General features: G+C 48.2%; 1 protein-coding gene across 14 annotated transcripts in view; it reads right to left on the reverse strand.

Annotated features, from left to right (window-relative positions):
• The window catches only part of LOC6601524 (CUGBP Elav-like family member 4), a 138,299-nt gene that overhangs the window by 95,916 nt on the left and 17,064 nt on the right, over nucleotides 1–25,319 (reverse strand). For all 14 annotated transcript variants that reach the window (XR_003409104.1, XR_003409103.1, XR_003409101.1 and 11 more), the window contains one exon: nucleotides 11,093–11,141. Coding sequence is in view for 8 of the 14 variants with exons in the window: in XM_026992223.1 (XP_026848024.1) it covers nucleotides 11,093–11,141 (49 nt within the window). In the remaining 6 variants the exon portion in view is untranslated. The remainder of the gene's footprint in view (nucleotides 1–11,092; nucleotides 11,142–25,319) is intronic.

Raw genomic sequence — 25,319 nt, forward strand, 5'->3', positions numbered from 1 at the left:
CAGATGAGAGCTAGAGAAAGCTCTGCAAAGTATGCTACAAATTTCCGTCTAGTGCCTGAGAACGCGCGATAAAAATGACGTTTTATTGGGTGCTTAGCTGTGGGAGGAACAGTGCAGTGGCAGTGGCTGTGGCAGTGGCAGTGGCTGTTCTATCGCCAGAAATATATGGGAGCTAGTTTAATTGAAAGTTGGCAATGGCGACGCGTTTGACTTTGAAATGACATTCAAACGGTTCGGAGAGGAAGGCAGCAGAGCGCTCTGCTCGCTGCTCGCTGCTCGCTGCACAGAAGGGTAATAAAATTATGATGAAGCTTATGGCCCAGACCACACTCGCATTTGAGTGCCATTGTCTGCCTGTTAACATGCTCATTATGGTGCACGGGGCAGAAAGAGAGCAAAAGCAAAAGCTGGGGCCCAGACACAGACACAGCAAACGGGGAGTGGAAAGTGGAGTGCGGTGGAGGGTAGAAAGGAAACTGAAACTCGTTCACGACTTCACTTCAATTATAATTACGTCAAACAGCGCAACAAGAAAATGTGCAACTTGAGGCAAACAAGATAGAACAGTACGGGGCACGGGAATGGGCATGGGCATGGGCATGGGGATGTGTACCAGACGGACGCAGGACTACTCTCTGCTCGACGATTGTGTGCACAAAAAAAGACAGTGAGAGGGAGGGAGCGACAGAGAGACAAACAACTTGAAAGTGAGCATTTCCTTTTAATGCCTTTTGCTCATTTTTTCCTTTCCGTTTTTTTTTTTTTGTTTTTTTGTTTTATATTGCATTACATTTGCTCTGCCAGAGAACATTAAAAACAATGCACAGACAGACAGACAGACAGAGATGCAGTGGCAGAGGCAGAGGCAGAGGCGCAGTCAACTCGTTCTTGCAACATTATATGCCGGCGGAAGCGGAGGCAGTGGTAGTGGCAGAGAAAGGGGCAAACTGTTTTGAAGAAAACTCATAATTGCTTGGCACAAATTGCAAGTTATAGCCAAAGTTACAATACGCAGAGAGAAAGAGAGAGACAACTATGGGCATTCATCAAATAACTTCTACCTCTTTCTGAGGATGCGGTAAACCAGAGTTCTGCGACCTTTTCAGCACCAGGATGCACTCTACTACATAATCGCAAGGAGCTGCATCGCTCGATGGAGTCTCTGGCTAATCGAACTGCTCTGAGCCATCTGGCCATCTGGTTTGTTATTTAAAAGTGAAGTTAAAGCTTTACAATCCACTTCCACTCCCTCCTCCTCCCCCTGCCTCTCTCCCATCCTCTGATCGAATGCAATGCACTTACTTCCTACAAATCGCTTGTTGTTTCGGGAGGGATATTTGCCTGGGGCAAATGTGGCCCGCAACAACACATGACCATAGTCATACATCCATCTATAGCTATCTATAAAGAGAGTGGTAGAGTTTCGGAGTGGGAGTGGGGCCAGCCAAGTCATCCATTCATCCAGCCGTCCATCCATCCATCCATCCATCCATCCATCCATCCATCCATCTATGCAATGCAGCAAGTCATGCAGCGAAGCTCGCTGACCCGCACGATGAAGCCTTTGTCTGCTCGGACTATACCCAAATACCCTCCCAACCCTTGGCTATATACACCCCCCCCCCTCTTCTGGTGCGCTCTGCTCTTCTCACATCAAGCTGTCCAGCTCTTGCATGCATTTGGCTTTGAAAACACAACAAACTACATCAAGCTCTGGCCCCGAAAGCTCTCTGTCTCCTCCGATCCCTCCTCCCTCCAACCATTTCTGGCTATTTGGGACTGAATCCTCTTTTTCACTTTTCAGAACTGCTCTGGCTCCCCTCGTCACCGCACTGAGCAAACTAATATGCTATGCTTAAAGCGTACATATTGGACTTATAGTTGTTGTTGCTTCCTGTTATTTTTGATGTTGTTTGTCTACAGAGAAAGAGAACAAAAGGCCTCCTGCCGCTGTCATATTTCGTACGCTTCCTCTCTCTCTCTGACACGCTTTGGGGCGCAAAAAAAAAACAGAAAGTTCCCCACTGAGACCCACAGGACATGGCAAGCCGGACCGGACCGGACTGGACCCGTAGCCAAACCCGTTGAGCTATGGCCCTGGAGTTCACATTGACGGACCCGAAACGCCTGCCTGTCCTACGCTTATCATATAAATTCTTCTGCTTGGCCGTTGTTGTTTTTTCTGCTATGGCATGGCATGCTCCTGATCCTGGCCATAACAAAAAGGCTAAAAAGTTTTGTTGTTGCTGTTGTTGCTACTGCTGCTGCTACTCCTTGCTGCTGTTATTGAAGGCTTAAGCGTCCAGCAACAGCCAGCAGTCGAGTTAGTCAGCTGAAGCACCTCCTGCTGTTTCTACTACTGCTCCTACCACTCCTCCTTTTGCTCCTCTTCCTCCCCCCCCCCTCCCCGCAACGTACCGTAATATCAACGCCAGACGAAAACAACAGCATCAGGAATAGGAGCTAGACCAGCAAACAGCAGTGGGAACAGAAAATGACCCTCCACATGGGGTATAGACTCTCGTCCCAGCCCACATATCTGTCTGGTCATTGATGCGTTATGCTCTGGCTACAGTTGCAACTGCATTTACACTTGACTGATGGCCACAGAGAGAGCGATAGAGAGAGAGAAAGCTTTAAGGCATAGAGGCCCATACCGTAGCCGACAAGAGCACAAATTGTTGCATAATTTTTGTGATTCGCAGAGACAGAAAGGGGCAGGAAGAGCTCTCTATAATTTCCATATCCTGGCCAAGTCCTCTAATGTATTAACCGACCGCACGGCATGGCATCTCCACTTTCTATCAGAGCACTCCTCGTAACAGCCCGAACGACCAGATCCTTGTGGCCTGCCAACACGCCATTTGGCCATATCTCTGGCCCATTCTCCGCTCCGCTCCGCTCTGCTCCATTCTGCTCCCTGCTGACGGGAACGTGTAAAAGAGACAGATAGCACTTTTATGCGTTCTTCCATCCCTCTTGTACACACTTGAGCAGAGCCGTACAAAGGCAGCGCTTGCTCGGCTCATATACTTTACAAATCTTGATAACTTAATAGAAGACGGAGCCAGAGCAGGAGCCATCGAAGGAGAGGGAGTGAGAGAGCTGAGGCTGAAGCCAGAGAGCAAAGACATGTTTTGGCCAGTTGGTTGTCAGCGGGGTAGCAGGGCAGGGCGTGGAAATTTGGCACATTAAAGCCAAAAGTCGAAGCCAAAAAGTAAAATAATATGAAAAGTCTCATAAAAATAACAACGGGGGACACGAAAACCACAGCAGCTACAACGAGAAACAAGCATTGGGTTGGGTTGTGCTGAGGTTGAGTTTCGTTCTGTATTTTTTCGGTTACAAGCTTTCTCAGCGTGCGTTAATTTAGGTGAAATCAATAGAGAGAGAGAGGCAGAGAGGGAAGGAGAGAGTGTTGCGAGAGTAACAACAATTTAAGCAGAGAATCGTATAAAAATTAACGAGCTGAAAGTAATGTAGCATACTTTCTGGCATCAAATGCGCTCCGCTGCCCGGCTAAATATGAAAACTGTTTGTTTGGTTTGTTTGTTGGGGCTTAGTATTATAATGCCATTATCATTTTTATTATTGCATTTTAAATGCATTTGCCCAGCAGTTTTTGTGCCTTTCTTTTCATAATTTTTAATGCCCCGTCAGGCTCACAGCTCATTAAACAAGGATAACTATACAACAGAGAGAACAGAGAACAGAATCAGAGAGGGAAAGAGAGAGTAGAGTGGTAGACTGTCTTGTGCCACAGACAAGATTAATGTTCCACACGTTTGCCGTGCTTGTATGCTTGTCCCTGGTCTTTAGTGTTGGCTCTCCTCAAAGTCGCTTCAAAGTCATGTGCAGGATTCCGCAAGCTTCTCAGCTCCTTCTGCTCACTCCCTGCTCTCCTCCTCCTGCTAACTGCATTTAAAGTAGATGCAGTTGATACTCGTATTTTGTGCTCCTCGTTGTCCTGCTTTGTTTCGTTGCTGCTATACATTTTTCGTTCTTTTTCCTCATAAATAGAAATGGCCCCGAGCTGGGTCAATCACTCCACAACACGCCAAGCCAAGCCAAAGGATGGGGTGGCGAGGAAGGAGGAAAGGAAGAGAAACCACCTCCGTGTAAGGGATACCAAAATGTAAGCTGGACAAAGCAAAGCAAAGCCATGGAATTCGATTCCCCCTAGCTGCAGAGATTGTATGGATCCTCTATGTATTTCTGAAATCTGCGCCAAGCGGGACGTCCTTTGCAATATTCTGCAGAGATTTTTGCTTCAAAGGTAAACCAATCATTTTTCGCTAGCACTTTGGTAAGTGCCTCTCATAACAATTTGTGTAATTGCACCGCCACTTTCGTGGCAAGTTTAAATCAGTCGGGGACAGCCTCTCTATTACATTGTTGCAGCCGTGGCAGCAAACTGTAACTAAATACTGCCCGACATTACCAGAAATGTCCTGCCACCTGCCACCTGCCACGCCCACTCCGAGGCTCACACTCACTCCCCGCCACTCGTAACTATTACCATAACATTTATGATTATTAACCTACAATGCGGGGCACTCTAAATGCAATTAAGATTACGATCTATATTGCAGCTGCTGTGCTGTGCTGTGCTGCAAAAAGAAGCCTGGCAACCCTGCCACGACAAACAATTAAAAACAATGCTTCTCTGACTCCCCGGCCACTCTGCCCGCCATAAAATGCTGTTCCAGATGCTTATCCCGACCAGGCGTCCATATTGCATAAGAAATAATTACTTTTTATATTACACATACGCCTCCTGCCCCATCCGCCCTATCCGCCCTATCCGCCCTATCCGCCCCTGCGCTCATCCAGCTCTATTGATTGCGGTCACAATTGTAGACCCACTTCCTGCTGCTCGGGCTCGGGCTCGGGCCTCCCGCCCCCAGTTCCTTCTTCATCATCACAGGAAAGTGTCGCGTTTGCGTGTCGCTTATCATTGCTTTTGGCCAAAACAAAAATGAAGACACCCAAAGCCACAACCACAAGGCAGGAGAACGAGCAGGAGAAAGAGAAGCAGCCGAGTGCCAAGAGCCGAGACCCGAGACCCGAGAGCAAAGGCAATGGCAATGGCAAAAAGCGTCAGACAATTGCCGAGCCGATAAGATCAGCTAAAAAGAAATGTTTTTTGTATAGTGTCCAGCGGGGAGCACCTGACTGCAGGGGGTGCTTCGAACGGAAGTGGGGGTATCCATAAGAATGGGGGACTTAATCATGGCTAAGCCGCGTCAACTCTATTCAATAAGGCAGAATGGGTCATAAATTGAATGGGACTCCGTGGAAAGTACTCAGCCTGGGCTTGGGACTGGGACTGGGACTGGGATTGGGATTGGGGGCAGCTCAAAGTTCAGAAAGGAATATTTTTGAGAGCTCGTCGGGAAAATAAAGAAAGACCTCTCTGCCGGAGAACTCAATTCTCTCCGGAGATAATCCCATCCAGTAAGAGCATTTCCTTGTCGTCTTTATGTAGGTCTCTCCTCAGGCATGGGAAGGACAGGGCAGGGCAAGGCAAGGTAAACATCAAAGAACCCCCAATATCAACGCCAACAAACTTGACTTTTGGTATTTTATGCAAATGTTTCAAGTGTCACGGACTAAAATGGCAATTGAAACGCTAATGATGACATTTGGCAGGCCTAAGCAGCGGCCAAAAGAAAACAAAATAACAAACTAAAAGGAAGGCGGAGAAACACAAGGAAAGTGAGCGAGAGAGAGTGCGGGCAGGCACATTTTGTCTTTGTCTTTGTGTGCTTTTCCGTTTCCTGTTCCTCGCTGCCTGGGAAAACATAACAAATCGTTTTCTTTTTTCTCCGTTTTTCTACGTTGCCCTCAGAGGAAGAGGGAGAGGGAGCGGATGAGGGAAAGGGAAAGCTGCCTCATAGGCCTCTGGCATTTTTACGAGGCATTCAGCCAATTGACAGGCTTCAGTCGCTCGTAAAAACAAAATCAAGCAACGAAGAAAAATGATGCGCAGACAAAACTGTCGAAGGAAACTACGTAGGAAAGCCGCCTAAAAGTATACTTAAATATTAAAGAGAAGCGGAGAGGCGAGCCGAAGAGATGAGAGTAGGGAAAAGTTTAAAAAACATTAAAACGCATTTAGCAGGCTGTTCGGCGAAGGAGGCTGGAGGGGACTGGAGGGGGCCTTATGTACAAAACCGAATCTGTTTGCCCGCCTATAAATACTTATTATCGCTTATTTGAACTTGCGAATGCTGCCAGCAGCGATGCTTGTGATTTACTTTTATTTCGGCTCGGTTTTCCTCCCTTTTCCTTTCCATCCTTTGTGCGTGAGATGTGTCCGTGTGTCTGTGTGCGTGGAAAAAAATCGATATTTATTTCGTCTCGCAAAAAAAAGGTCAAAAACAATAAAAGCCTAAATACACATACGAGCCTTTGAACTGGCTTTGATAAAAGCAAGAAGACTCGGCCCAACGAGGAGTGGAAGCGACTGGGGGTAAGCCTCCAATCAATGGCTATGCGTCGCTTTTGGTACGTGTGAATTTAAGCTGATTAAAGAATTGAGCCCCTTCCGACCACCGACCGTGGACCACCGACCACCCACTGGAGCAGCGGAGAAGCGAAAGAAAAGCGAGAGAAAGAAGGAGCAAGGAAAAACGCAGAAAGGCAGAAATTGATGTCTGCTTTTAGGCGTACTCGTAGATGCGGCTGCGGCTGCTGCTGCCGCTGGATGGGCTTTATTTATGCCTTTTGTCTGGCCTCAGAGGCTTTGTTATTTGGGGCTTAGTGGTGAATATCCTGGCCTTCGCATACAGCTTGCCTTGTACCAGCCTTGCCGTCTCTTTTAATTTGCACTCCCCCAAAACTTGAAGCCTCCAAGCCCCTGGCTGGAGCACATGTGGGACAGATAAAAGGAGTCGCAGCCGAAGCCGCAGCCGCAGCTGAAGCCAATCATCATTGGCCGTCAATCTATATTACAAATTCAATTGAATTTGTCGCCCTTTATTTGTATTAATCAAATTGTGTGGCATTCTTCCCGCGCTGCCATAAAAATGTTGACACTAATAAGGTCGCAGCACCGAGCAGGTAGAGTGGAATGTGTCGCTAACTTTATGTCGAAATGAAATTCGGGATCGTGGCTGAGTGCCACAGTGCCCGCCCCCAACGTAGGCAACACAAATTGCCAGCGAATACAATTCAAATGCGTAATCAGGCGAAAGGAGCAGCGAGCAGAGCAGGGCAGGGCAGGGCAGGGCCTTGCAGGGTAGAACTGAGAAGAAGACAGGGGGCGCACAACGAAATGAGAAAAGTTTTTTCGGGCCAACGCTGCGTATTATTATTATTAGTTTTTCGCCCTAAAACTTTTGGCAGCCTGCTTATTAGCAGGGGATGTGTTCTGCGCCGGCTTCGAGGGCCTGGGCTCCCCTTTCATAGCTCATTGCTTTTCAATTTGATGAGACGTTGTCTGTAATGAGCTCTGCGAAAGTTTTCTGCTCGGGAATTTTCCACATATGCGCGCACAGTTTTCTTTAAGGTTCTGCTCTACTCTCTCTCTCTCTCTCTCTCTCTCTACTCTTTCTCTCTCTCTCTCTCTCACTCGTTGATGCTTGGGGCTGCTTTGTTAATTTTCGCTTGTCATTTATCATCAGGTGAAAGATGCGAGGAAATTTTTATGGAGTTGATTTTTAATCTTTTGCAATCATTTCTGTACCAGCGCTTCCCTTTGGAGTATCCCCCTGCGGCGCCACAGGAGGAAATGAATATTTATAAGTATGATGAATGAGGCGTGGCGGGAAGACGGGAAGCGTCGGGAAGCCGGGAAACGTCGGGCTGGGCAACGGCATCTGATTTACTGACGTGTGACAAGGAGTCAAGCGAGGACACGGCCGGGATAAAGGTAAGGAAATTAATGCGTAGTTAGAAACATAAATCTGTGTGAGTGTGCCTGCATGTGTGTGTGTGAAAGTATGTGTGTAAAACTGTTCGTGAGGAAATAGCGGGGATTTCACAATTTATGTTTGTATGCCACACAGAGAGGGATGCCGAGGCCCAGTACCAGTCCCTGGCAGATCTTCCCTGCTCACGGGTCGTATGAGTGATATTAATTTGACTTTAAGTCGCAGGGAAAAGCAGAGCAAGAGCTAACGTAACACGTCAACGTAAACGTAAGCGAACGTATGCAATTTACGTGACATCATTACGTGTTAGACAAGTACAAATTACGCGTGAAAGCGAAAAAGAGATAGACAGAGAGCGAGAGAGAGAATGAGAGTGGGAGAGAGCAAGAGCAGGCAGACGACAATATGAGTTTGATAATGATGAGGCATGGGATGGATGTATGTGTGTGTGTGTGTGTGTGTGTGAGGAGGAATATCAAGATAAATAACTAAGCAGGGGATGTATGTAGCAGTGTCTGTGTGTACGTGTGTGTATGTGTGTGTTTGAGTGTGTGGCAATGAAACGAAAATCATCAGACTCAGATCTGGCACAGCAGATTGCAAATGCGGCAAACGTTGTCAGGACGGAGAAGGACTAAGGACTAGGACCTAGGGACAACGGTTCAAAGACAACGGCAACAATTTGTGCTTTCGGTACTCAGGGGGGGGTCTTGGGCTTGGTCAAAGCATAGACATGTCAACATAGTCCTCCACATTCCCTGCTGTAAGTTAAAATTGATGAAGTTACAGGGATTGAAGGCAGGGAAAGAGCCCTTCCCAAAAATGGAAGCAGTATCAAGAGGGCTTCCCCACTAAATCATTTCTGCTCTTCGCACTTGTCAACAGCAAAAAATGTATTCATACCCCCCACAATACGACCGCCTCTCGCACATTTCATGCTTGATTTGAGCTTAAATAAATTAAACTTCTTTGTGCTGCTGAGAAATGCAAATGTCAGCGGGTGAAGCTTGCAGCAGTGGCAGCGGCAGCGGCAGCCTGCAGGATATCAGGACTCTCGACCAAGCAATTAAACTTGTCCTTGTCTAATTGCATTTTGGCCTAAGCCCAAAGCCAAAGATCCCTACTCCACACACACACACACGCACACGCACACACACACACACACACACACAAACGGACCAAGTCAAAAGTCTCAGCTAAGAGTGGAAGGAGAGAGAAGGCAAGGGCTCGGTGCAGAGTTGCCAAGTACGTTGCTGATAGGGGCCCGAAAAAGTTTAGTGCTTTAATTTCTTAGAAATTTGTTCCCACTCGAGTGAAGAAGACCGGGGGAGATGACGATGGGGACGAAGAGCCGCCAACAAAGCAACAAACAAAAATGTCGACTTGATTGCGTCGTTGATGGTTTGGTCCTCGTCCTAGAGCTCTACTCCTAGACCAGGTCCAGAGCAGGTCCAGAGCAGGTCCAGAGCAGGTCCAGGTCCAAGTCCACAATTGTGCGGACAGATTGCCAGCAAGTTGCCAGAGCGGAGTTCAGTTGCTTGTGCAGCTTGAAGTTTCCAATCCCCAGCGGATTAGGAAAGTTTAAATTGTTGCCGCCGAGCCAGCAAGAGGGAGCGAGAGAGAGGGAGAGAGATAGAGCCAAGGAACGAAAGCAAAGCGAAATCGAAGCAGCCAAAAGAATGAATGAATGAATGAATAAAGAAAGGAGCAACGTAACGATTAGTGCTTTCATGTCCTTTGGCAAAGTTTAAAGGTCATCCGGAGGAAGGCCCGACTCGACCCGACCCACCACTGCCTGGGCATCCTTCGCTCTGCGCTCGCTCAACGTTCGTTGGCTGCTGATTTGACACATCAACTTTGTCAAGGTTCTTGCCACAGCCACCAGCAACGCAGCAACGGAGACAGCGACAGCGACTGTTATGAGCAATGGCTGTGTCTGCCCCACCCACGCACCACCCGTCTTTCTCGGAGTGAGTGCGGCTGAGGTTGAGTGTGAGTGTGAGTGTGAGGGTGAGTGTGTGCACAAGCAATTTGTGCAATGGACATTTTGGGCGCTCCTCTGGTTCTCTCGGCTCTGCTGTGATAAGCGACGCCAGCTGCAAAATGTCTTAAAAGATTGCAGAGTGCACTGACTCCTGCGACTCCAACTTCTAGATGGATGCTGGGCCCGGGGCAGCCCGAGAGTTGATTGCGAAATGTGTAGCATACTTTTGTGCGATTGCACCTCTGCCAGACCTCGAGCCACAGCTCGAGCCACAGCTCGAGCCACAGCTCGAGCCACAGCTCGAGCCACAGCTCGAGAGTCAGGAGAGAGAATGGATAATGAGCAGGGGCTGAGCCGAGCTAAGCTCTCATCCTCAGTAAGGGGTAGAAATATTGAAATTACTTTGAAGCCCCGGCTGCATAATGAGCCTGTCAATAAGTTTATCAAAGCAACAACTACTCGGGCAGCTGACCCAAAAAACAAAGTTGAAGTGCTGTGTAAATTATGCAAATCTTTATCATTCTTTTTACCATCCCAAAGGTTGCTCGAGTGGGGGATGTCGATGGGGATGAGGGTGGTGGGTTCTGGAGGGGTTCCTGGGTCGATGGGCTGTCACAAACAAGCGTGAAACACGACAACTGTGTGAGGGTCCCGGTAAAAACAATATGGCGCCCTGGCCAGCGCTGTTTGCCTCTGCCTCTGCCACTGCCTCGGCCTCCCGCTCTCCACTCGTGGGTCCTGTGTGTAGCGGCCTGACTGCCATTGACAGTCGAACGTTGTTTTGCTATACGCTTTTCCCATTTTCTCTACCATTTCCAAGTATTTTTTTGAGGTTCTCGTTTTTCTGCTGTTTTTTTCTTCTTTTTTTTCTGAAATGTCAAATTTTTGCAGACAGTTTTGACAGTTTATCGAAGTGCGCTCGTAATTTCTGCTGACGTGTGTTGTAGGTGTTGAAAATAGAATGGAAGAGGGAGCAAAGGAAAAGAGAGAGAGAGAGAGAGGTGCAGGGGGATGGGGTAGGGTGTGGGGTGCAAAACTTTTGCTGGCTCTGCACTTTTTGGCACAAAAACTTTCCCCACAGCGAAAGACGGGTCAAGTTTTTTGTAATTATTTGTTTGGGTCACCTATGGAGAGACCTGATTGATTTTCCAGCCATGGGAGGGAGTCCCCTTTTATAGAAAGTAAAATATGAAGCAGAGAGATAAAGATAGTTCAGAATTTGATTACTTACCGCTGCGACTTTCATTTTCAGCTGGCTTCAGCTGTAAAGCACGGTTCATCTGCAAGAGAAACAGAGAGAAAAATATCGAAATTAATACGGGGCTGAGATTACGGTCTAGATGAAAATGAGATTATGCGATAATGATTCGGACAGAGGGTGCTATTACTCCCGGTATCCCCCTCCGATTCAATCAGCATACTCTCGTGGTGGGGAGCGGGATAGATAGATAGAAGCTCTTCATAAACACCTCCAAAAACGCATTTGGCCAGCGAAGCATTTTCAAGCATTTAAATGGCACTCAATATGCAAGCCCATCTCCTGTCATGTCCTGTCTCTCCAGCACACCCTCCTCTGTATCCCTCTCGTCCTTTCGCTCTCCCGTTCTCCCGTTCTCTGGCTCTCTGGCTCTCCTCTGCACATTTGCGCTCATTGCCTTTTACCCACGACTGGGCAGCCACATCCTGTGCCGCTTCATGCATCATTAAAGCTTAAATCTCACCCAAGCGACCCATGTCGATTCTGGCCAGCCAACACTTAACGTTCTCCTCCCTCATCCACTCACCCACTCATCCGCTCTCCTTCTCTCTCTCTCTCTCTTTCTCTCTCTGCTCTGGCACTCTGCTGTGAGGAGTGCGATGTGGGACTGGGTCTGAAACTGGGTCTGGGTCTGGGTCTGGGTCTGGGACTGGGACAGGGACAGGGCTACGTGTTGTGGTCACCTTTTGGTTTATGGCAAATGAGTAATATGGCCGTGCCGGAGCACGAAAAATCCCATTAAAAGACGTTCAAATGAAATGCATTAAAATAAAACTTAATTGAGGGCTTTATACCGACTGTTCGAATCGAGTGTCCACCCTCTTTCGGTCCTTCGCTCCTCCGAAAACCGCAAATACCCAAGCAAATCAATAACCAAAAAGGTGGGGGATCCCACAAGAGCTGGGCTCCACCTCTCCCTTCGCAGGTGTAATTTATTTGCACCGCACACAGATGGAAAGGGGGCGGCTTTGGCTACGCCCCTGGGCTTCCTGGCCTTAGATTGGCTCATCAACAGGGCCCAGGGCAAGTCGGGGGCAAGGTGAGGTCCGTGTCCGGGTCTGGGTCTGGGCCCAGTTCTGTGCCTGGGCCTGTGCCTGGGCCTGGGCCTGTGCCTTTCCCTGTCATTAGCCGCATGGAAGTCTGTCGTCTCATCGCCTGCCGCTTGTCGCATGAATATTTTATAATCAGCCATTAGTTTGCGGCAATTGAAAATGATTGAAGCTTTTAACTGCAAAATTCAATTGCTTTATATAACCATCAGGGAGTGGCTGGGAGAGCGAGTGCCCTTTCGTATTATGAAATATTTAATGTCATAGTCGGGTCGGTTCCCTGCCTCTCCACCCCCCTGCCCTTCAGTGTGTGCGTGTGTTTTTTTGGAACAATCCATTAGTCGAAGGCAAGTAATTAAAATTGCGATTTATGCACGCGCATGGATGCGAGCCGAAATTTTGGGCCTCTCCTCAGCTTGTTTGTAATTCAATTATGTTAATGATTGGACAACATTTACCGTATTTACATTAATGCATAATGAATGAGTGCAGAGTTCCCCCACGGACGATAGCGCGGACGAGCCAGAGAGCGGGAATAAGGGCGAGGAGGACGAGGAGGATGGACCACCAGGCGGCGCGCCTAAATGCAGGCTGCACTTTATTTTTGGCTGGTTGATTTTTTAATCGTAACTCCAGCAGAGTTCCCCCGCCACACTAAACAGGGCGGGGGGCTCGGCAATTAAGTGCATTTCTCTGTCTGACCAAAGGCATGCTGAACCACCCCTCCACTTCCCCTCTGCCACTGCCACTCCCACTCCCACTCCAACTCCCACTCCCACTTCATCACTCTTGGCCAGACAACACACAAATGCGCTTTTGCCTTACTCAAAGCTCAGCTGGATAAATTAAGTGGTCGATGAACTGAAGCCTTGTGGATTTTATATACAGGCGATGTCGACGGCAGCACCATGTTGTTGACAGTGATGCGGGGGGCAGGCAAGCAGGCAGAGCGAGAGCGAGAGAGAGCTGCAGTGGAGTGGTGTGGAAGGTTGGCTGGGTGGCCGGGTGACGCCGCAGAATTTAAACCAATGTTTAACCGAAAAATGTTCATTTAGTCGCACGTTCTCCTCCGCTCTGGGGGTTGCCGCTGTGGCAGCTCTGGCTGCTCCTGATGCTGCTGATGAATGATTGATGTGTCGTGGTTTAATAAATTGGAAAATGTTTTCAATACTGTAAGTAATGCTCGGAGCATCTCAAAGACCGAACCGTAGATGGAGCTAAACAGCATGCAGGCGGGCAGGATTGCTATCCATTATCTGCTCTTTTTCGAGTCAATGCTGCAGAGCCAGAGCCAGAGCCCGCAGCTAGCTTTGAGTGCGGCTTCCAATCCAAACAGAAATCAGTGCAACAGCAAAAGCTGAACAGGCAGAGACGGCAGTAGCATTCAATGATGTCCTTTTCATTTTGGCTAATGAACTGCCGGCAATTTATGGGAGAATTTCCTGGAAAATTCCGTCAAGTCAAAGCATTCTCTGGCAGCCACATGAGTGCCGAATGCTTTCACTGCACTTCTCTGAGTTCTTCTGAGTACACTGGAACTCTTTTTTTTTGTATTTCGGCGGCCCTTCTAAGGCATCTCTCACTCTGTGTGTGCACAAAAGCCTGGCTAATTATTACCGCCAGCGAGAGCCAGAGAAAGAGCAAGGTTTCCCCTGCCCCTGCCTCTGCCTCTGCCACAGCCACTGCCACTGCCAGCAACCTTCTTTGGCCGCGTAATTAGCGCACATAATTTGAAATTTAAATGTTGCCAAAAGCCGAAGCCTTTGAGAGTCAAAATGTTAATTAAATCTTTCTCTTTTTTCGTCCATTCTCTCTGTTGGCGGTGCGAGGGGAATCAAAAGATGCCTGCCTCGACACAATTACCCTTGGCAATTGCTTATGACAAAGTGTCTGTGGGGGGAGGATGGAGGGGAGGAAGAGATACTGCAGCCACAGTTGAGAGTCGACAGGCGCCAGTGGGAACGTTAAACCGCAAATTTTAGCGCCCCAGCATGTCCGAGAGAGGGCCAGTGGGCCACAGGCTAGCCGCAGTGTCGCCGCCTACGCATATGCAATGGCCAAAAGTGCCAACTTGGCCAAGTGCTGTGCGCTGTGTGCTGTGTGTGCTGTGTGTCGCTCTGTGTCGCTCCGTGTCGCTCTGTGTCGTTCCCTGTCTGCTTTGGGTGCATGGACCCATAAACTGCGTTAGTTTATGATGCCCGAGCGCTAAGTGAGCAAAGCGAAGTGCGCTGAGACAGCTAGCGGATGGGACTCTGCCTGGGTGACTGGGTGACTGCTGGGCCCGGCCCACAGATCCCACCCAGATCCAGTCAAGCCGTAAGTGCCTTCCACTGACCCCCTCTCTGACTCTCGCCCTCTCCTCTGTGCAATTAGAATGCGGCGCATTGAACCAGTCCAAAGCCGAAGCTTTCCGCTCAGTTCTTCTCTGTTCTGGTCATTCCTGGGATGTTCTTGTTGTTCTGTTCTGTTCTGTTCTGGTTTCCCTGCATTCGCTAGTCGAACTCCATAAAACGGAACAACGAAAATGCAATTAAAACTACGTTTTATGGCTTTGTTATGGCAGCAGTCAGCCTCTAACCCCACTTCCCCCCTGCCCCTCTGGCCCTGTACCGAACCGAACCGAACCACATGAAGAGCAATTTTTATTATGCTTTCTTCACTCGGCCGGAGACGACGACGACGACGAGGACGAGGACGAGGATGATGATGATAGTTTGGAAAATGGTTTCGAATTGAGTGGGTTCCCCGGCAAGTTTTGTTGATAGAAAAGTAATATTTTATGGGGCTAGCCGAAGGGAGGTTGGAAGTGGAAGTGGAAGTGGAGAGCTCTGCTTATTGAAAACGCAGCTTCGCTTCGTTTCTTCTCTAACAAAAATCATCAAAGTTTTATGCAAAAGTTTTTTTTTTTTCTCTCTTGCGGCATACAGATACGGATAGTCGTCGTCGTACTGCGAGATACGCTGCTCAAATTTGTCACTGGCAAAGCACCTAAAAGTAGACAATGTTGCCTCAAGCATCTGTCATGTGTGTGTGTGTGTGTGTGTGTGTGTTGGTGGCAGAAAGGGAGCTTTTTGAGATAGAGGTAAAAGCAAAACAAACTAACGAGCAAGCAAGCAAAACAAAAGCTTGTAGCTCTTGCTCCTGTTCCTGCTCTTGCTCCTGTTCCTGCTGCTGCTCCTGCCCCTGCCCCTGCTCCTGGTGCCGCTCTGAGGCTGCCTGTGCTCCTTCTCCGACAACCTGCCATAACTGCAGCTTAATCAAAAGTTTTTCACTGCTCCACAGCCCAGGATGAGAGCCTCAGCTCTGGCTTCAGTTACAGCTCTAGTTCCAACTTCAGCTTCAGCTGGAGGGCAACCAACCAACGATCCAACCAACCGCAACTGTATCATCCATACCCCCACCCACAGCCAGCACACCCTGCACACCCTGTAACCGCCGCACACTCTGCACTTCCCTTTGATACTAATCAGTGGCTGCTTCTTCGTTCATTTTTTATGTTGTCTGGGCCACGCTCAATGGGAAATATCTATATTCTTTATGTATCTCTGATGTATGAAATATGGCATCTGTATATAATGGTCCGCTCTTCGGACGGGGTCTGTGGGAGTTTGCAATTAGCAAGTGGCAATTAAAGTTGGTCGGACTCGGTCTGGCATTGAACCCACGACCACCAGGCAGCAGAGAGCAGCCGATAGCCGGTAGCCGGCAGCCGGCAGCCAGTAGCAGGCGTGGCAAGAGGAATGTTTATTGGTTCATATATTATCGAGGGCCAGACAACAGATTGGCCAGCACGAGCACGAGAGCTGTTAACCAACGGTAATCGGGAGCTGGAATGGTGCAAAATGAATAAGAGGCCATAAAAAATGTAGAATCTTTCATTAGACCAGTTCTTAGCTTCACTCCAGACCCAGTTACAGTCACAGTCCCAGTCCCAGCCCCAGCCCCAGTCCAAGTCCTAGCGTAAAGCCAGGACCCAACCCACACACCTGCCCCACACCTTGGCGACCCAACTCAAAGCGTATTTCATTCAAGACACGACACTTGACTGTCGTATGACACTTGAGTTCCTGCTCCTGTCCGTCAGCTGCGGCTCACCTCAGTCCCCGTTACCGTTACCGTTACCGTCTCCGTCCTGTCCAATGCCCACAAAATATGCAAATAAATTACTAATAACCTCAGAATGTAACCCTTACACGGAAGCAACGCGGAAAGAAAGATGAGGGAGGGGTGTGGAAGAAGGAAGAGTGGAAGAGTGGAACGGGAGCCTATTTCTGATTCATAATTCAAATTTTACGCCGCAATAAACAAAAATGCCTAAAATTATGCAACACAACGCCCATGGAACACTGCTGAGTAAGTCATAAATTATGTAAATTTAATTTAACTCCCAACCAACCCCCAACCACCGACCCCCGACCCCCAACCACTATACCTACATACATACTACTGTATACATACATTCACACACATCTATGTGTACCTATGCATATCTGTACACGTGAATGGGTGCGCCCTCAGTCAAGACAACCACAAAACTGTAAAGCGCGAGGCAGGGCGAGGGAGAGGGAGAGGGGAGAGGAAACGAACGTTATTATTATGTAAATAATTAATGGCATGTAATTATCTAAATTTTGGACAATTAGAAAAAATTAACACACACACCACAAACGGATGGAAGTGAGAGAGAGAGCGAGAGCGAGGGAGATGGATAGATACAGGGACACACGGCAATGCCAAATATTTATGACATTTTTATTATGCCAAAGAAATGAAAGTAAAAGCATGTCCGCGGCTCCAGGCCGCGTTTCCGTTACACATTTAACGCCATTTTAACGCATGCTAATGACCGAGTCGGCTCGGACTCGGCCCAGTCCGGGTACGGCAAACGGCATACGGCATACGGCATACGGCGTACGCCGCCACAAAAATGTTCTATTTACTCCCGGAGCCAGCGAAAAGGGGAATATGAAACAAGGTGTAGCCCTTTGAAAGGTTTGCCATTAATTAGACAAACTTCGGGGCCAGCGTCAGACAAACATTAGTTTTGGTAATTTATTACCCAACCAAATGCCCACCGAAAGCTAATCAATACTTTTGGGCCTCCGTCTCCGTCTCTGGCTCCGGCTCCGGTTCTCCGTTCCATCCCCGTTCCATTCCCGCTCCGACAATGGCAGACGAACCTTTTCCAGAAATTACTAATTAGCCTGGAGAAGACGGACGCCTGTCTGACTGCGTCCTGTCGTGTTGTCGGGCTGTGTCCTGGCGGCTCTGAATTATCGATTACGATTGCGTAATGTTGGACTGACTTTAAAATGCGATGCGGACTCCTTCCCGGAGTGTCTCGTGGCTCAAATATATTTTAATTAAAACTCCGGCCGGTGGCTCTGGTTCCTCTCCGGTTTTTGGTTCCTCTTTGTTTAGGCAGAGGCATAAATTTAATGCCTACGCTTTTGGGGCGATGACCCATTTGATTGCTTTTGCTGGAGATTGGGGTTGAGCGGCATTAAAAGCCTAGCCTACCTTTTGGGCCAAGCAATCGAGAAGAACCCCCACTCGGCAGCTTATGTAATGGCAACATGGAGGATTTTTGCTGCATACCAGCAGGCGTGCTAGAAATGCTACAAATTACATAGAGCCAGCCCCAAAAGCAGAAGAGCAGAATAGCCTGGGGGGTGGGGGGTGGGGGAGAAGAGTCGGGAGATTCAGAAGAGGCTGGGCCCAAACAACGCACTCAACTGTGAAAATGTCTGTTAAGGGCAACAAACACGCACTCATGTGTATTTGTGTATGTGATTCTCTGTGTGTGGGCTACCTTGGCTGTCAACAGGATGACAGTATATATAGTATATATACTATGCTCGTGTACGAGCATAAGGATTGCGCATACGTGTATATGTATAATGTATGGTACGAATGGCCCCGCCTTCGCCGGTGCCTTCGCCGGTGCCTTCGCCGGTGCCTTCGCCGGTGCCTTCGCCGGTGCCTTCGCCGGTGCCATTGCCTTTGCCGGGACTGTCAATTGAGCTGGCATGTTGGCAGCCTCTTGACTTTCCGTCTAATGTGAATTTCCCATAAGCATGATAAGCATAAATATCCATTTGGACAGGCATAGAAAAAATTTGATTGAAATATTGCCAAGTCAGACTCTCGAGCCGCCTGGCCACGACCACACACTCTTCTTCTAATGCTTGGCACGTATTTTAATTGATTCGTGCCACACAGGGAGCCGCACCAGCACCAGCACCAGCACCAGCAGCAGGCAGTACTCGAGCCAACGGCTCATTATACGACATGGAGCAGGCGCCGCTGCTCGGGTTACAAATTGAAAAACTCATGCCAAAAGTAAATCAATGGCAATGCAAACATTCCGATGTGGAGACCGAGAGACAGACAAACACAAACACAAACACAAACAGACCGAGGACCAAAAGGATACTCGATATTTGCTCTTCGGGTTTGATGTCTGATGATGATGCTCCATTTATTATTAACTTGAAATGATTTCGGGCAGTCGGTCCCCAGGCCCCCGTCTCCAGTCTCCAGTCTCCAGTCCCCAATCTCCAGGTCCGGGCTCTGTGGTCCGTACTCGCTCGCTGAGGTGACGACGCAGCGATTGAATGCACGACTGCATCAATGGCAGGCTCGCTCCTACATGAGCATTGCATGTGTCTGCCCCTGCCTCTGCCCCAGCCGCTGGCCCTGCCCATGGCCCTGCTCCTCTCTCGTGTAGTACTCTATTTGTATCCGTATCTCCTGTGTATCTGTATCTGTATCTGTTTCCCTGCATCCGTATCTGTGCATGTGTACACGTGTGAGTTCAATTGGAAAATCGTGTGCGGCATACGGCAGCATGTTTTTGTAAATAGCAATCGCGTACGTTTCTCAGCAGCGGGTGCACACTCGCAAATGTATCTGTGAGATACATTATATGTAACTCATATCTCAGTCAGATCCAGCACCAGTCAGTCCCACACTTGATAAAATCATGGAAATTCATATTTTCATATTAAATTTAAAGCACTGCGCCCCCCAGGTAGAATGGAGGTCGGGATGGAGTAAACGAACGGGATATGGCCATATGATGTAGGGCAGATTGTGATTGGATTACAAGCCAGGGGTAGGTTATAGGATATTCGATTTGATGTGAAGACAATATGCGTGCCTTCGCCAGCACCAGCGTTCGTTAGACATCCATCACTGATCCCTGATCAAGCCCAGAGTGCCCAGTGATCTAATGATACGTTACAAGTCCCTGGTCTCAGATCTGCCACTCACAAGCTGTGTGGCTGCCTGCGTATCTCTGGCCATCTACAAAGCTACATCTCTTTAAATTCAATTTTTGACTAGCAAACAAAAAAACAAAAAACCGCTTAACATCGCTTTGAGCAGTGCAAATAGCACAAGCGCATATAGCATACGAATACCATACGGCACATAGCGAATGCAAATGACAACAAGACACGCCCACACACACACACACACACACACACACACAGACAGGCGTGCACACTGAAACGCTTATGTGTATTTGTGTGCGCATAAGTGAAGTATATCTTTGTAATCTGAAATGCTCAAGGCGTGCAAATATTCAATTTTAAATATGCAGTCCGTCCCGTTCCGCCAATCCAAAGATGGGGACACAAAAAAGGAAGAATTGACAGCAGCTCTCTCTCTCACTTTCTCTCTCTGTCTGGCATATCTGTTTGCATCTCTTTCTGGTTGCTGCAACTAAATGTCATAAACACAATGTCATGACAACTTTTGAAATTTGAATTTCAAAGCAAAAATGTCTCCCATTTATTCATTTGCTCAGTCATTCATTGCCATTTATTTTATTTACCATGCTCCCTGGGCTCCGCTCCGTATGAACAAGATGGTTCCGTGTCCATGTCTCAATTTACCTCCTGCTCAGCCAGCTTGCCCCGCCCCGCCCCCGCCCCCGCCGCCGCTTCCAACAAACGCAAATTCCTTGCGAGCAAAAGTTCTTAACACATCTTTGATCTTGATGGCTGCCAATATGGCAGCAGAAAGGGAGACGGACCGTCCGTCCGACCGACCGACCGACCGACCGAGTAGGAACTGAGAGTAGCGACCCGAAAATTGTATTAATTTAGATTTCATTTAGTTCTGTCTCCCCCGGCTGTCGTCCTGTTTCTTGGGTCAATAATAGTTGCTTTCCTGGGTCCTCGAGCAGCACACAAGAACTTGCCCAATAGGGTGGACGTGGGAACACAACTTGATTTTATGATCAAAGAGGCACACATTGGGCCGCATTTGATGCGATTCAGCTTTAAAACTTTAAGAAGGCCTCGGAAAATCTTTCATTCGGGGTATTTCATTATCGGGGTTGATTCCGCATCTGTAATTCCTGTTCCTGCTGCCCTTGGGCCTGTCCTGGGGAGGGGGCTAGTTCTCTGAGGGTTGACTGCAGTCCAATGTCTCACTTTTTTTCGGCTTGCCTTGTTATTATTTTAATAAGCAATTTGCTGCTGCCGCTTAAAATGCTAGCACGTGGCCCCGGACACGGTCTTTGAGAGAGTGTTGCCAGTGTGTGGCCAGGGCAAACAAAGCGATTTCGTCAATGAAATAGGCCTTATGTATATTTAAGTGGTGGGACGGTGAGAAAGTGCAGTGTGCGAGAGGAATCGTATTGGAAAACGTATCCCAGAGAACGTGATTATCATCTGGCAGAGATATGTATCGTCAATCTGACTGTTACTTTGAACCGATGTGGCACTTCCCATGCTCATTAACAGCTCTCCCCCCTTGCCCTTCGCCCTTTGCCCTTTGCCCTTTGCCCTCTGTCACTTGCCATCTCTGGCTGGGATCCCACTTGAGCATCGGCGACAAGAAGAAAGTTTATTAAATATAAATTTATAACACGCACACATGTGGCCCCTTCATGTCAAACGGAAAACAAACAAAAATCAAGTTTTCCCTCTTCGGGGGGAAGGGGAAGGGGAAAGCCCCAGCTTTTCTGGAAGCTCTCGAGTGGAGGAGCTCTCCGGCTCTCTGGCAGCCATAACTTGAATAAATATGCAAACATTTCGTCACATTTCGCCTACACCCACTTTTAATTTAAGCCCACTTAACACCTCATAAAGCAGGCTACGTTCTGGCTGAATAAATGAATTACTGAATGAAGAAACGAATGGCTGACTGAATGACTGAATGACTGAATGGCTGACTGAGTGGGAGAGAGTGAAAGTGAGTGACTGACAGTTGGAGAGCCCTTCCCCATGCCCTGCCCCTTTCCCTTTCCCTTCCTCGGTTTTATATAAAATACAATTTTATACATTTTAATTTTTACATTTAACAACTTCCATGCAATTAGGTCGAAAGGGTTGGCGTTGGCACTCTCTCCCCATCCAGGCCTTCATAGAGCCACCCTTTCTCTGGTTGTTCTTCGGGGTTGTCTCTCTCTGCTCGGGGTCGGGCTCCTGGTTCCTGGCTCCTGGTTGATTGCTACTTTTGGCAAATTAAACTTGAAAGTTGTAAAATTTCCCTTGTCATTGGCAAGGACACGTGCGTGTCAAACGCCCGACCCTCTGCCCACCCTGCAACCCTTGTTGTTTTTCTCAAATGATTCCGGACGAGAGCTGATGCTTAGAGAGACACAATGAGAGGATCTCATAGCTGAATTCAAGTGTAACCATAATGAAATCCTAGCTTTCAGGACCGAAGCGTTAGATACCTTAAAGCCCTCTGCCGGGTTCCCTCTGCAATAATTTGGGCGTATTGGGCGGAGAGGTCAAGAGTCCCGTCAAGAGCTTCTATGGAGGATGCAGTTTCACCACGTCGACATACAATACTGCTATGGGATTGCGATGTCATTGATTTGTGTTGCTTGAGGGCCGAAATTACCTCAACAGAACTGGATTGAAGAGCTCCTGTGCGGCTGATCTCGGGCTTCATTCACAGCCCATAACAATCGCTGTTTATGCTGATTTTTATGCCCCCTCAAGACACACACTTGCCGGCAGGTCTGGCTATGAATAAGCAAGTAAGCGGCAGGGGTTGCCCCACATTCAAATACTGTCCTGTCCTGTTCTGTCCTGCAGTGCTTTCTGTGCTTCCTGTGCCTTCTGCCGGCTGCTTATTTGCCATGTAATCTTAAGCGACAGGCATTTGCTTACTTATTTATGCACTCTCTCCGCCAAACACACATACTCGTGCTCGTGCTCGTGCTCGTACTCATCCTCGTACTCTCCATAAAGGTTGCCAACTTAAAAATCACAATGGGGCTTTGACTCTGCCATTAGATAAGAGAGAGAGAGAGTGAGAGAGAGTGACTTAGTGTGAGTTTGGGGAAATCTCACTTTGGGGGTATCTTTTGCTTTATTTTTATGCTCTTCGTGTGAGATTTTTATTGTGTGTACACACACACACACACACACACACGCACACACTCACACACAGAGAGAGGAAAGAAGAACGAACTCCGTCTGAAAGGGAGACACAGAGACAGTCGCTATCCGAGGCAGCTATCTTTGCCACGTTTGCTTTTATTATTTAATGGAGCACAAAATGCATTTTGCTCGCCTGCCCCTGCCTCTCCGTGCTCCCTGATCCCATCCTCTCCTGCTTAGGCGTGCGGTTTTTTTTTCACCTCCCCCAAAGGCCCATCTGGGGTGGCCTCGCCTCGCCTCGCCTCGTCCCGGATCAGGCAGGCATACAAAATTAATAATTTATATATGAAAATGTGCGTTAAGAGCAGCAAAAATGCTTCGAGTGGAGTTCACTCGAGAGTCTGTTTACCAAATTGTCGATGTAGATGTGTGTGTGTGTGTGTGTGTGGCGAGGCGTTTTGGAGGCTGTTTGCCAAGGTCATAAGTAGGACTTGCCGAGATTCCTTTCCGACTCGTTCCATTTCCGCCCGACTCTTTTCTTTCCGGCATCGTTCATCGTAATTTGCTTAATAAAACGCGGTGTGGCATATTGCATAAAATATAAGCCGAATTTCCCTTTGTTTTTCTTTGGCTTTGGCGTTGGCTTTGGCTTTTGAGGCAATTTATAAATTGCCAAACAGATTCGTTCCTCGAGCATCTCTGGCCGTCGCTTTTCATTAAAATCAACTTCAGAGAATCCCAGAGAATGTTGCACTTGGGGCGGTGTCTGAGGAGTCGAGTCGAGTCGAGTGGCTGTTATGTGCATAAATTTCCCCCGGCCAGACTCCTGGGACTCCTGGCTGGCAAAAGGCCTCAACTAGGGGTATTTTTATGTACAATTTATGCATATGAATGTTTATGGCAGATCCAACGGGGCCATTACCATATGGAGGGCGCACCTTTTGCCAGTCGGTCATACCTTCTGCTACCCTTTTGTCGCTTCAAGGTAGTCTCTAGGTCGCCATTTGCCCTCTTCCATCCACATCCGGCAAAAGTCAATTGAAGTTGTAATGAGAATTGAAATGGCTAGCAATTAAAGATGATGACGGCGCCGTCGCACCTCACTTCGGGCCATTCTCATTCCAGCTTTCTCCCCATCTCTGTCTTCCTCCATTCCTGCCTCTTCCGATCCGGCCTGCCTCGGTACTCGGTCCCTTCCTGGCTTGCTCCTCTTTTTTCCAGTAGGTTTACGCATGCCGCAGGCCCAAACACTTTGCATAACATTAAGCAGCTTCAGTTCTCTCTCTTTAGTTCAGTTTTTTATTCCGATTCGGATTCGCAGCCCTGCTCTACTGTTCTTCTTTTTTGCGGGTCTCTGTGGTCGACCGCAGCTCCATAAAATATGCACCCAAAGCGGAGTGGAGCGCCGTGGAGGGGCGTGGAGTGGTCCACAACAAAGTGAAGTATGCAAAATGGGAGAGATGGGGTGATGAGGGGGTGTGGCAAAGCGCCTAAAAGCATATTTCAATTAAGCTATCACCTTGAATTATTCTCACGAGCACACAAACAGTCGCATACATGCACACAGAACCAGAACCAGATCCAGATCCAGAAACACACCCTGAGAGTTCTGCCTAAAAGCAGACTACATTTTTTGTATTCTTTAATTTTAATGTTTTCATTCACCGCCAGCAGACGCAGACGAGCGTCAGAGGAGTAGCGGAAGCAGCGGCTGCGACTGCGGCAGCGGCAGCGGCAGCGGCAGCAGCAGAAGAAGAAGAACGTTAAAACCGCTCGTCAAAAATTTGCATTTAAATGAGGCGCAGAGGCGACTGACTGACGGGCCTCGTTCTCCCTGCCCCTGCCACTGCCCCTGCCCACGTTCTTGAAGTGAAAATTTTTATGATTGCCGTGACTGCCAAATTGTCAGTGGATGTATCTGTGTGCGGGTGTACGCTGTGGCAGGCTACAAGGGTGTGTGTATGCTTAATATGTAAATATTCATTATGTCCCCGTATGTGTGTGTCGTGTGCGTGGTGTGTGTATGTGTGAATCCATGCGCCTGTGGGCGGGTTAGGGGTCAGTGAATACAGAAAAGTCATCAAAAACAGACGGATCTGGAAAATCGAAGATAATCCTTTCGATTTGTGTGTCAGGATGGTGTTCAAAATATGTCCATCAATCCCAAAGCCAATATTGAACAAAATATCCTTTAAATTAACCAAGACCTATATGATTTAAAAGCAGATTTCTTCAACGGCTTACAGTCGGGCAAAAATGCACAATTAAGAGTCAATTTGGGGCATACAGAATACACAACAGAAACAGAAACAGGAGCGGGGGCCAGGGCCAGGGCCGGGGCCAGGATGAGCAGGAGCGTTCCTCTGTTTGTTGGTTATGCAAAAATTTCTCAGCTCCACATACACACCCATGGCTGGAGCACCGAAGCAGGGGCTCATTCATCGTCATCCTTCATCCAGAGCTTTCTCTCCGCCCCGCTTTGGCTTTGGCCAAAAATTTTTGGCATAAATGCCATAAACAGTTTATTTAGCAACGGAAAATTAACTGCAGAATGTTGCCAGACCCGTTCCCGGTCCCTTTCCACAGAAGCACAAAAAAAAAAGAAACCATGTGAGAGGAACTGGCAGACAGCCGGGGGACTGATGATGCTACCCAAGTCAACCCATATATACTCGTTTGTAGCATCCATCCCGGTATTGCCCCCGACCAGACCGAACTCCACTCGACGCTTTATGACGTTTTACTTCATGTGCAGCTTCATAATTAAGTGACTCCCAAGGCGGCGGCGGCGGAGAGGGAAGA

The sequence above is a fragment of the Drosophila persimilis genome, unplaced genomic scaffold (assembly GCF_003286085.1).
Source record: "Drosophila persimilis strain 14011-0111.01,24,50 unplaced genomic scaffold, DperRS2 tig00000715-arrow-arrow-pilon, whole genome shotgun sequence".
NCBI classification, from domain to species: Eukaryota; Metazoa; Arthropoda; class Insecta; order Diptera; family Drosophilidae; genus Drosophila; species Drosophila persimilis.